The sequence below is a fragment of the Ostrea edulis genome, chromosome 1 (assembly GCF_947568905.1).
Source record: "Ostrea edulis chromosome 1, xbOstEdul1.1, whole genome shotgun sequence".
NCBI lineage: Eukaryota > Metazoa > Mollusca > Bivalvia > Ostreida > Ostreidae > Ostrea > Ostrea edulis.
This window is the reverse complement of record NC_079164.1, coordinates 24,461,489-24,475,055: the sequence shown is the minus strand read 5'-3', so window position 1 is coordinate 24,475,055 and position 13,567 is coordinate 24,461,489. Positions and strand designations below refer to the sequence as shown.

Below are 13,567 nucleotides of genomic sequence, written 5' to 3'. Positions count from 1 at the left end.
ATGTGAAATTGACAGAACAGCAATAATACTAGATATCGGTTTTAACTGTTAAACACAAGGATCTCTTTCTATGCAGTGTTTGCATTGTTTAATCCCCGTTTTCTCTGGCCCCGGTGGGGGTGGGGGTGGGGGGACATTGTTTTATTGTGGAATAAAACCAAAAGTAGTTTAATGTGGAGGGATTGAGCACAATATATAGTATTCTCTTTAGAGAAGTCGAGAGGCATAGCCTTCATCGACTTCTCTTCGCAAGCATTCATGTTTTGATTCTGGAAAACGTGTAAATGCCGGAGTCGGTGACGGTTAATGCTTCGACCGACGTTTCGACTCGGATGTGCCTAAGCACTAAACAAGTTGTTTTCAAACATTTAACAGCAATGCACAAAACTGTCACAAGGAAATCAACACTTACTTGCTTTTAATCCATTTTCAACATGCCCCTGTCCCGGGTTTAAATCACAACTTTGATTACGTCAGCCTGCTTTTCTCTTAACTGGTCCCCTGTTGTGACAGCTCCCAAGACCAGTTAACGTAAACCCGGGACAGAGGACGGGTTGAAAATGGATTAAAAGCAAGTAAGTATTGATTTCTTTGTGACAGTTTTGTGCGTTACTGTTAAATGTTTGAAAACAACTTGCCTATTGCGTAAATTTAGGCACATCTGAATCGAAACGTGGGTCGAAGCATAAACCATCACCGACTCCGGCATTTACACGTTTTCCAGAATCAAAACATGAATGCTTGCGAAGAGAAGTCGATGTAGGCTATGCCTCTCGACTTCTCTAAAGAGAATAAATATATAGTTGAAATGCTTGTATTGCATCTCTAACATGTATCTGTGGCAAATAAAACAATGCTTATTAGATAGTATTTTATCTATGCCATCTTGGTCTCCCGCTTCATCATGCTGGATTTGGCGACGTGTCCGCATTCTTGACTGTCTAATGTCCAACGGGGTGGACAAAATGCGCATATCTCCAACAAAATCGCTCTCGTTTTCCCATCTTAACAAAAGATGAGTATTCTATGCAGCTTTTCAGTGATGTGAACTCTTGAACCTTTTTATATGACAATATTCGAATTTTCATCTCTCACTATTCATGATAATTTGGTCATACTTTCAGTTTTATGACGGACCGCTGACGACCCATGAAAACAACATTAGAAACCCACTTTTGCCTGAGATTTATACTTCTTATCTTGAAAAATTCTAATTTTCATAAACGTCATCCCTTTATTTTTAAATTATTTATGTTGAAGTTCTAGATCTTTTTTTTTTAAATCCGTCCATGTTGGCCATTCCTCAACAAACAAGAGATTTATTGAGACATTTCGCTGCTTTGAAGTTCCTTTAAACTAAATGAAAAAATAAATAGGATGTTGACATTGTATTGTATTTCAACAAGTCTATCGAATTTCAATTAAAAACGTGGAAAACGGACAGCGTCCTGTGTGTTTGGCGATTCCACCTCATGTGATGAATAATAGTCTTGCTCAAAAGTTGTTCAGAAAGTAATTTTAGATATCAAAATCTTTTGCGAACAGTAAAATATCCTTTAGGTGCTTCAGCCGGATTTAAAAGTAGATAAACAAACAAATCAGAGCCATTAAATGATTTTTTCACATTCAAATATTTAAATCCGTTTAATAAATGCATGTACTCTACTCGTGATATAGAGATATGTCATTCCCCTAGGATTGATATTACATGATATAGCATGCAATATTGATTTTTAGAGGGATAGTAAGGGTCCTTTTCATGTCGAGGTGGTCCAGCTTTATACTGTTGATTGAAGATCTGTCAGATATTTTTGGTTGACAGGATGTGGCCCACATGCTGGAAAACTACCCAGCCTATCTCCTGCGCATGTCCACTCAAAGTCAATATTTTAAATTTTAAAAAAAAATACTGTTTACTCAGTCCCATCAGTGAATGATTAGTACAGAAGCCCTGATCGCGAGTGTGGTATACATTATCTATTGAAACTGATGGATAGAAGGAATTTAAAATTCAATTTTTGGAGGCGTTATAGATTTCAACGAGTAAACGATTTTCACGCCTTCATGTTGCATTAAATTTAGAACAACTGGGCGAACTCCGGATATTGATATTGCTGTCCGGAATAAATGATGCTCCTTTCGCAGTAAGATTAACTTTATAAACCATCTCCACCAAATGCTAACACACTTAACACTTGCAAATTCTTGTGCTAACCAAATGACATCATCAAAGGAGATTTTCGAGAAATTTCTTTAGGTTTTTTTGCCGCATCATACACGCCCATGTGTTAGACTTCAATTATCAACAAGATTTTAATGACGAACCACGCAAGATGTTTATGTTCTTACAAATTCTAACATCACAGAGGTGTTTAATCGCAACATGGCTCAACACTCAGTTTAAAAAGAACTAGACCAGTGGGACCAGTAGCTTACACTTTTATTAGACCTGGCCTGGAGGTTATAAAACCTTTTCCTTTTTTATACTCCAACTCAGCCATATTCGTTTTGAGTACAACTCTGAGCAAGCTTTGGAAAAATACTCGAAAACCCTTGAGCATGTACTCCATTTGAGTGTGAGAATGATTTTATAAAAGTTTTATAACCTTCACTTTTGAGTATGAGTACGAGCACATGTTCGAGTTTGAAAACCTCCTCAAAAAGTTTTATAACCTCTAGGCCTGACCCCCCCTCTCTCTCTTTCTCTCTCTCTCTCTCTCTCTCTCTCTCTCTCTCTCTCTCTCTCTCTCTCTCTCTCTCTCTCTCTCTCTCTCAACTTCTGTAGTAAAAATTATGGTATTCTTTTATGACAAATTTTCATTCCCTTACAATTGTTCACATTTTAATAACAATTATTCATCTTTTCAATCAAACTTTATAGTTTCAACAGTCTCGTTTAAAATCAGCATTTTGCAAATTCTATGGTCGTCATAACGATCTAGTTTGCCAATACAGCCTATCATTGGGTCAAAGACTGTCTGACATGTTTCATGCCGATTATTAGGTCGCACACTGATTTTGACTACGGATAAATCCGTTTACCTGATCAAGGTATACGCGGGTGTGACCTGATCCCATCTCTGGTATGTCCAGGGGTCCGTGTTTGCCGAACTCGCTATTTTGTATTGCTTATAGGAGTTGTGAGATTGATCACTGTTCGTTATCTTCACCTTTCATTTTATGATATGTGGTCAAACTATTATACAGTATTTACAGGATTTTACCTATGTTCCTTTCTAACACAGTTGTACTACTGTGCAAGAATAATTTTCATGAAAATTGGAGCAATTCAAACCTGTTTTCTTTGTTTCATTACTTCATTACTGGTCTTTAAAAAATAATATTTTAATAAACACACTGCAAATCTCCTTTCTTCCTTTTGATAAAGAGGTTTTAATCGTGGTATTGATATGGGGAACAATGGATTTTGATTAGCACAAATACCATTAATATTTAAGGTCATACTTGTGAAGAAAATCATATACAATAGGATTCAGGATACTGCGTTTGTAAGGATATCCTTTTCAGCATATTTCGATAATGAAAACAAAAAGATACACTCTTTAAAGTTGTTGCTAAAGACGGCAAGCTTTTTTTTTTAAACTATTGTCATCAGAATGATGAGTATGCCTGTATCTTTTTAGAATGAAATACGAGATGATTTTTTTCAGAATAAAACAGCCTATCATATTAAAAAGATCTGTGCTATATTCATTCTGATTGTTGCACATGGGTGTGTTCGCCTTCTTTTAATAATAGCCTTTATGTATCCAGGATTATACAAATTAGCATAACACTAGTTTTCATTGCTTCTGAGTTAAAACACGCTGCTTTTCATTTCTTTGATGGTACCCTTATTTCCGCCCGAAAAAGCGACATTGTCATTGTAGACAAATTAATATCGGGAATCGGTAGAAATTGGTAGAAATGTATAATAAAAAACAACAACAACAACAAACCAACTAAAAAATATATACCAGTATATTATCTGTCAATTCCATTTATATTCGATCGGAAACTTTTAAGGAAACCGGTATTAAATCCAAACTTATTCTTACAGATTTCTTTATTGTTTTTGAATGAATAGAATACCGCACAGCTGTTGTCGTAAAGAAAATTACTGGTAATATGCCACCAGAGGGCGTAGTACATGTACAACTCTGGGTAGACTGTCGAAATTTATTGAAAACAAAAGCGAAAAACTGCATGCGATAAGTACTGTAAATTAAAGAGTTACTGTGAACGTGGATTTCGGTTTTATAGTTAAACCTGTAATAACTGATCCGACCAGTCGGGCTACAAGCTCTACATTCGGATGTGCGTTAGTGTTGAGCTCTAGGATTCACAATTATGGAGGATGCACGAACTATGTGTCAACAAAATGTATATAAGTATTCTATACGTACGTATCTGGCATATGTATATCGTAAATGTGACTGGTTCCTATACTGTGTCACCAAGACAACATTGAAATTTGCATGCACTATATGTAGATTGTAAAATACTTTAATAAGTCACATGACGTTTGAAGTATTGTTTCTTGTTGATGTGTAAATGAATATCAATTTCATTTAACATTGGTACAAAATATTTCCATCCAAATATAGTAACACGTGTTTATAAAATGCAAAATCACATATTTTCTGCGTCTTTATCAGTTTATAACATTTTGTAACCCAATGTAATGGGTTTTTTTTTAAGTGGGCGAGAAAAATGCACCCACATATTTATGAACTATAAAATCTGGTTTGAAACCTTAGAGGCCTTTATGTCATAGATTCATTAAGAAGAAACAAGTAGGCGTTCCTTGGTGTAAAACTATACCGAGTGTGGAATGGATGTGCAAATACAGTTGCTTATATGCATATGATTTTGTATTCTAATTATAACAAGACCTGTTAATCATGGAATTTTATTTATACTTTTGAGCTTTGCACGTGCATGCAAGTACAATTTAAACTATTTAATTAATCAGCTGACAGAAATATACCGATTAAATGCTGTTCATTGGAAAACGGTTTTTAACAAGGCATTGATGGATGAAACATATACAGGCAAGAGAATTATACATTTAAAAAGAATCAACCAACCTCAAAAACACGAAATCTGAAAAAGGTCTAGTAACTAATCGACAGCCATTTGATTTCACCACTCATAGGGAAATTTAAAGTTTTTTGGGGGTATATTAAGGGAAGGAAATTAGCCATAAATCAATCAAATGTTCAAAGATAGGTCTTTCGCTTTCTGTATAGTTATGGTTTAAACCGTTTTGGATCAACAAGTCGATATTAAAAGCAAAATTCCTCAGCAGATTGATATTTTCGAATATGATATTTAACTTTAGCATACCTGCATTAAAACCTTTAGAATATACACATGAAAAGTATTTATCATGACAGGCTCTGTAAACGAATGTGTTTGAAAATTAAAACAAGGGAATGAGTTGAAAGTGGTAATGAATTATCGTGTATTGTAAACTTTTGAGCCACACTGTATGACTCTTATGAACAGACCACCCTAATGAGACGGGTACCATTATTCTATTATACTGGAAAGTGTTAATCGAGACGATAATTATAACGTTCGAAATAGCTGAATCCGCCCACTTATAGACCTGTACAGATCGGGGAATTCGATGTTTAGATGAATTGAATAAAACATATTTTTATTGACAAAAGAGCCAAAAGGATTGGACACAAGTTCTTTTTTTTTTTTTAAAAAAGATTTAAATAGTCCCCTCCTTGATAAAATATGTATAAATAGCCATACACTTGTGTATTTGTACGTTTTCTTATTTCCTACATATGAGATACAAATATACAGATGTTTGAATCACTGGTAGATATATGTATTAAGTTTACACGTGATAATGAAATTATTGTGTTTGTTTGAAGATTACACACTGATGTAAAAAAAAAAAAATAAAAAAAATTGAACTGTGCTAGATAGTTTAATATTTTGATCTACAAAGTCTCATCCCAAATGACTACATGCACATCTATCATATGCAAGACAAAAGGTTATCCAAAGGTTATCATTTTTTACCAAAACAAAACAAACAAATTTTTTTTAAATTAGTGTGCATCTTCTAGAAGTCCATACGAACACTTTGGGTCTGAGATAATGTTAATGTTTTGATAGTTCGCACTTGTAGTGCACATTTTAGAAAATTATTAATTGTGAAAAAAATGACCTTGAGTTCCTTTTTAAATGTTTTTCATCGGATTGCGATGCAATGACCCGTTAGTGTATTTTTTTTCCTAGTGATTAAATGACCCACTTCAATACGAGCTGAGAACAAAGACCAATTCTTCTTGCTTTCTTTTCTAGATCTTGATACGTAAGGTACTTATTTTTCAGTGCCCCGGCGGGTTTTATTGCAGGGTGTCCCCACAGGAATTCAAAGCTTGACAGACAGATGACAAAAAGAGCCAGGTCATTCAGACTATCTACAATTCCATAAAAACACAGATTTCCTCACGATAGTCTTTCAGAAATTGACTTTTATCATTGAAATCAAACAAACGGTTCAGCACGGAACTTTTGACATGAAATTGTCGTTTTATTTCCCGATCAACAGAAACAAGACTTGACCTACTGGTGTGCACTCATCGCATTTTAAAGTCTTAAAGATAAAGTACATTTTAAAGGGAAATTTCTAACAGGGCCGTAAGTAGGGTTCTAAATCAGGGGAGGCAGGGGATTGGGGGCCGCCGATTGACTTTACGACTGAAAATGACACTTTTTAAATCCCAATTTATCATGTTTGTGTTTCATTTGTACTATGTAAAGAATCGTAATATGGTGTCAAAGACAAAGGTGCTTGTCTTCATTTTAAACATATATCCTATAATATAACATTTATATAATTTTATTTTCTTTTTTGCCAAAAAATCAGACGAGGCAGTTGCCTCGTCTGCCTCATCGGCAGTTACGGCCCTGTCTAAGTAAACTCGTGAAATTCCACGCAGTTTTTAAATTTGCCATCCACGCGGTAGGCCTTTGTAATCGTTGCGCCAATTCAATACCGGTTTAACCTGTACTACAGGTTAAAAATAAAATAGCATTTTGGAAATCGAAAGCGAAAATAAGCTTAATACTTACGCAAGTTATGAACTATTGTGATTTTGTTATTCTGTATGCATACAATAAACACGCGTTATTTCCTTATGAATTTTGAAATACAGTAATGTCACGATTTTTTGATTTAATGAAAAAAGTCTGCTGTTGATAGTTTGACCATAATACCCCTTTCTAACAGCTGTTCGAAATACATGTATCATTTCAACTCTGGTAATATGTAAAATGTTAAATTCCCAAGATGGAAATGAAATTCATTTCGCACGTGAGACAGGATTTTATTTTATTTTTAAATAATTTTCATATACGCCATTTTTTTTTTTTTACGTTCATGCTTCACTCTCTTAGAATGCCAACCTGGTAATGTTTTGCATATTACAATACGATTCTGTGTGTGAAATGCACGAAGGTCTTGACCTGATAATAACACTGGAGATATAATGCGCATGCGAATATGACGTTTTCTATGCGTCAAAAACTAGACACCAAAGCATGCATAGTGCTATTATTTCTTCTTAGAGGACATGTGAATGGAATGGCTTAGTCTCTGTTAGGTTTGCAGACAAGAGTGCACGAAATTTAGCAGTATGGAATGGGTGCTGATTGGCTATGTAAATAAATCCACCTCTGGTTCACGTTATTATAATTGAGTGTGTACTTATTGGTCAATCCGTTAAAAAGAATGATTGGACAGTTTCGAAATGTTGACACCGAGTAATAATAAACTGGACGGTTCTGTTGCTTTGCTAAATCCCATGTACAATGTAAGAGAGGTAAAACATGACATACGTGCAATTATATAAAAGGCTGTTCTAAGTAAATAATTACCTTAATGCTAATAATTGCCACATCTACCGCGTACAAAAGTAAGCTTAAAGTTCCACAAAAGTCAGATTGGCTAGGTTCCTTCACCGGCAATGGTGAGTCTCCATATGAGTTAAACAGTGGGACGTTAAACAATATAAAATCAATCAATCAATCAATCTAGTGCATTTTTCTTAATAAAGCTCCTGATGAAAAGGCCTACGACTGACCTCAATTAAAAATAAAACTGAAAAAAATATACCTTGCATGATCTAATGTTATTTTTTTTATTAGAGATTACAAATGGGGTCATTTTCTGGATAAAGCTTCATTGACATGTACAATACGGATGAAATGTCTTTATCACATATTTTCAATGAAGTATTTTAACGAGGTAATTGTATTTCGTGAACTAGGTTGGTAACTAAGAATCGGCTCAGCAACCCAGACTTCTTATTGTCTGTAATGACAGTACACTATTAATGTCCCGGTCCTGCGCACTCCAGAAATACTGTTAGACTGACTGACACAGCGGCAGAGGTTTCGACCTTTTAAAGCCTCATCAGTTCGGGGTCCATTTTGTATTTGTTATTGCACATACAAATAGGATCTTCTTGATTAAGGTTCTCCCTAATTTAAACTGGTTTGATCTGTTCTAAAGTCCAGTGTGTAACTTTCTGTAATAAGTTAATGGTTTATGCTATACGTAAAATGCGCGTCTTCATTTCAAGGCTGTAGCTCTCAAATAATGAAAATCAAATCAAAACAACACCAAAATTTCCAAGAAATGTAATGATTTGTCTAGACATGATTGATTGGAGTAGAAATGAAAAAAGAAGAAAGTAGTTAATACATGTATATTACTTTTATTTCCAGTCATCATTGTGAATCAACATTCTTTTTTCCCCATTATTATTTTCATTCATTTGAAGTTGAGTTTTGCATTTGACATGGTTCCTTTATGTTCATGAAAGGAAGACAAACATTTTCACATATAACACGCAATGCATACTTGCTACAAAGGATTGCAAACTAGAATAAGAATTCAAACCAGATTGATATAGAAAGAACCTTGGTGAAAACAACTATTTTCCTATCAAAATACATTTTGTGAGGATTGGACTTTTGCATAAAATGGTTTCATCGAAATTCTACAAGCTGCTGTAAGTGGTTGAATAAAACGTTATACAGATAATTAGAATTAAGGACATATGCGACGTTTTTTCAATCGTGTATAATTTTTCGTGACATTCCACGTACAATTCACTTGCGCGTTATCTCGTTTCTACAAAAAATCTTGGGTTATATGTTTATTTTAGATTCATCACATTTTTGGAACAATCGGGAATCCAACCCGGAACCCTTGCATTTCTAGTTAGGTGATCTAACCACTGAGCTACCCAGGCCGTTATACAAAGTATGATAATACATGTATTACCACAATATGAAATTTCAACCTACGCGTATTTCAGAAATCATACAAGAACTCTTCATATTGAGGAGATAAAAAAATGATTTTAGAGAAAATGTCGGAAACGTCGCGTATGTTCTTAATACAAAGATAATTAGATTAAGATCGATGAACGTCAAAGTGCAATGCCACTTGCTGACATCTTTTAAAATGCAAGTTACGATAAGATATTGATTTTGTGTAACCAAGCCAAAAACAAAATGATAAGGTAAATCAAAAGCAAATAAAAATGAAAGAAACACCCCCCATCCCCAAAAACCAGAAACAAACAAACAACAACAACCCCTCCCTCCCCCCCCCCCCCAAAAAAAACGGTAAAAAAAAAACCCAGTGAGGTTAGATTTTTTTTTTTTTTTTTTTGCAAACATGTAAATCATGATTCTATGTTCCATGTGCAAGTTCATTTTTTATTTTCATGACTACGTCCAAATACTGGCCAACCAGATACAGAGATTTATACCGGTGTATTGAGGGGGTGACATTGACCAAGCCTTAACAGCATCAGAAACAGAATACATACATTGATTTCTATTAGGTTGCAAAAAAACCCACCAAAAAACGCTTGTTTCAGCTTTTTAATGTAGCCAATAGGTATGGAGTTCTCTTTTTATTCCCATTGAAAGAGGTCAATATACACATGTATAATTAAACATCGGTGGATAATTCATCAGCCTACAGTTGGTGGATTTTGAAAAGCGACAAAACATAATTTTATAATAAAAGAACACGTATTTTATTTTGCAAAATGGCATCCAGAGCTGGATTTTGTTTCACTCCCTTTATTGCAAAGCTAACACTTATTTGACTGTTGACAATGTATAAATCGCCTTAGCGAGCAGGTATTTGATAAAAACCCACGTAAAAGCTCTGCCCAATGAAGCGAGTCCTTGCTACTGCCTCGCAAGACTGGAAAGTAAAGACTGAATGTTAATTTTATTTCTTGCATAAATTGACGAACAGTAGTGAATTTTCTCGCTTCACTGACTTGTGATTTTCCTTTCGAAAAAGGACTTTAATATTGATCAATAATGTCAGTCCCACTGTGAAAACCACACGTGTTGGAAAACATATACCTCTGGCACAGGACGGTTCAAGGTGTATTTGTTATTAGGTAATTTTCAGTAACGTTGAACAATAGCATGCGGACATATTTGCATTCTTCCTCACGGAAATACACACTGTGGCCCAAAGTGAACCTCCTCCGCAAGTGTAAGGGTAGCTCTACCTTTTCTGTCAATCAAAAGCTGTTATCCGGATTTAATTCAAAACCGGTTTTGATGAATTTCAAAACTGTGCTATTTATTTCTAGATCATAGACTGTTGTGGCGAGATGTCTTTGTCGAAAGATGAGCAGAGTGTTTATTTGTCTTATAAATATCTTTACAGAGTCTGACTGTAAGAAGACGGGACTTATTGGAGAGCCGTGTTTCTCGTAGTTAGATCCCATCGTGTCCTTGGTGTCGTTGTTTGGACAGGAAAATATAGAAGCATCGACGGATCATTTCACATCTGCGACAAAAGTTTGAAAATATAGGAATGGATAAAAATATTATGAAAAAAAAGGCCTGGTACCTTGGAACATGGCGTCAAAGTGTTCTAGCGGACAATGTGATCAAACAAATTCAGCAGCTGGTGGCCAGAAAGAAGGGAAACTCGGTAAAACTGTGCATGGCCAGGGACGGGATCCGTGTTTTTGTGTCAAATCTGCTTCAGGGTAAGGTGCTATTTGATCACATACCCTTCACTGACTTGTATTTTATGACTGTTAATCAACATAACCCTCAATGTTTACTGGTGATTGCGAAAGACCCAAGATACAAGTATAGAATTATCGCGTACCGCTGCGAAAATGCTCTAGATGCTGGGATTTTTATACAGCATTATAAGGATATACGAAAGTCTGTTTCGTCAGTGGAGGGATATAACATCGAACTGAAAAGGTCAAACGAAGGAAACTGGACTCTGAGGTCTAAACAACAGGAGGAAGACAAAAGGCAATTGAAAACAATTGTTAACATGCGGACACCGACTGTGCAACAGAATGGAAATGTACAAACCGCAGACACTAAGGTATCAGTCATGAATGGAGACTCCAAATCAGATGGAAATAAAAACACGGCAATGATAATTCAGACTCGCGTCGAAAATTCGCCACCATCTCCAAGAACTAAAGTTACCTTGGAAAAGATTTACCGAAAGGGTAAAACTCAAAACAATATCGGAATTCAAGCTGCCGGAACTGGAGTGGAGCGGTATTCTGACAATGTGTCCGAAACATCTGAGTCAAACCAATCATTTCAGAATGAACTAAATTACTTATCTACTGAGCTGCGAGAAATAAAGTTCATGCTAGAGAAATCCACAGGAATAAGCGCTGAAGTCTATCATGACAGGAATGGGAAGGAAATTCGGACTGAATCCGCGGAGACAGAAACAGAAGTGCAAGTTATCAAGGCATTGGAACCAATAGATGCCATTGTCAAAGACGAAGAGGAGGAAGAGGAGGTCAAACTGAGAGAAGTTCACAACGACGACGACGACAGCCAGAAGATCCGCGTGTCCGTGCCCGACTATCGTAGTCTCGGAGTGCAGGCATCATCAAAAACTCTACCCCCACCACCAGAAAAGCGCTCTGCAACACTGCCAGCTTCCTTCAGAGAGACACAACCAGACGGACCAGAATTGCTACGCGCAAGTACGACAAATTACCAGTCTTGGAGGGACGATGTGGTACTTCGTGGTCGAATAGGTCGATCTGCAAGGCCAAGGACCGCCTTATATAGCACCAGCAGTTATACAAGTACAGATGGAAGCATGCAGGGAAGTTTACGGGGGGCTCCCAATGGCGTCCATGTTCATTTCGATCAACCGGTTCCAAAAGGATCCGTTGTATACAGAAAGAAAGCAATATCCACAACTGTTCAGAAGCCTATCGAGAAGGTTTACCAGCGTCCACATTCCGTTCATTCCTCCAGTCGCCCTTACGTTGTGCACCATCATCACCATCATGGGGTACCAGTTTATCAGACGACCGTACCAACCACACTCGACCTTAATCAAAATAAGGTGAACGGGGTAGTGATGACGAATGGGCATTCTCCCAGCTCGCCTCGATCGTCCAGTGGATTCTTCATCCGAACATGAGTGTTTCGTAACTGCTTGCACCTATCTGTAAACAGTGCGCATAACCTTCGATCTTACATGTGATCTATTTAAAAACAAGAACGCTTTTGAAAGGACTGTGCATTATAAACTCATTATCGATGTACACCGAGCATAGTTCATGTATTAACTAGTATTTACACATGTGGTGAGATAATGCACATTGTGTTTTTGTGTGATCTTACTGTCGCTGAAATATGTTATTGGAATTTTAGCTGTGCAGATACATTGCCGGGACTTTTGTGGCCAGTCGTGTGTTTACATTCTGATATTCGATATTAAAACCAAAACGGGCATTCACCCTTTATGATTCTTGGTGGTTTCGTTACTTGTACATTCGGGCCTCCTTTAAAGGTGCATACAATTTGTAAATGTTTGTGTACACACACTGCTGGTAGACTTGCTGTTTGTGACTGTCTTTTCATACCAAGAGAGATGTGATATTGTTCATATAAAGATATTTGTATATTGTTTGGACTCCGCAGGTGAATGGCCACTTGCTGGGTAAAGATTAACCAAGATTTTGCCAAATCATGCTTTACTATACGAATTGTACAAATGTAACTTACTACGCTGAATAGAATTTAGTTATATCGCTATGAGTTGTAGTGCAAAATAGGATATACTATAATTTACTATACAACAAGTTACCCTATAAATATGCCAGCATGTAGTATGTGGCTGTTGTTTTTCTTACTAAAGTCCTATAAATCTTGTGAGAAGAGGATTGGGTTCTTTGGAAGCATTAAAATTCCAACAACAGAAGATTTTTATTCCTAATTCGTTAGCTAATAAGCTTATTGCTAATACACATGCCCACTATTGGCACTCCATAAACTTTAATTCATTTGATTTTAAACATACACTCTCGTGATATCTGATGAAAATATTATCAAAATGTGTACATGTACATTTATTGCAAATTGCTTTGATTTTGTAATCTTGATATAACATAATCTGTACTCAAATATATTGGGGTTTTTCACATGTGCGGAAGATTTACATTAAATTCGTACTTAAGACAACATAATGTGTTAATTTCCAGTGTAA

The 13,567-nt window shown here is 36.0% G+C and overlaps 1 protein-coding gene across 7 annotated transcripts in view; it reads left to right on the top strand.

Moving 5' to 3' along the window:
* The window catches only part of LOC125663776 (uncharacterized), a 28,187-nt gene extending 14,645 nt beyond the window's left edge, over positions 1-13,542 (top strand). For 3 of the 7 annotated variants that reach the window (XM_048896140.2, XM_048896139.2, XM_056153116.1), the window contains one exon: positions 10,742-13,542. In XM_048896140.2, coding sequence (XP_048752097.1) covers positions 10,892-12,499 — 1,608 coding nt within the window. In that variant the 5' untranslated portion in view covers positions 10,742-10,891 and the 3' untranslated portion in view covers positions 12,500-13,542. Of the gene's footprint in view, positions 1-504; positions 576-1,939; positions 2,145-9,208; positions 9,302-9,701; positions 10,565-10,741 lie in introns of those variants that run through there. The other 4 variants (XM_048896145.2, XM_048896143.2, XM_048896144.2 and 1 more) reach the window with 4 other exon arrangements.
* The last annotated feature ends 25 nt before the right edge of the window (positions 13,543-13,567 follow it).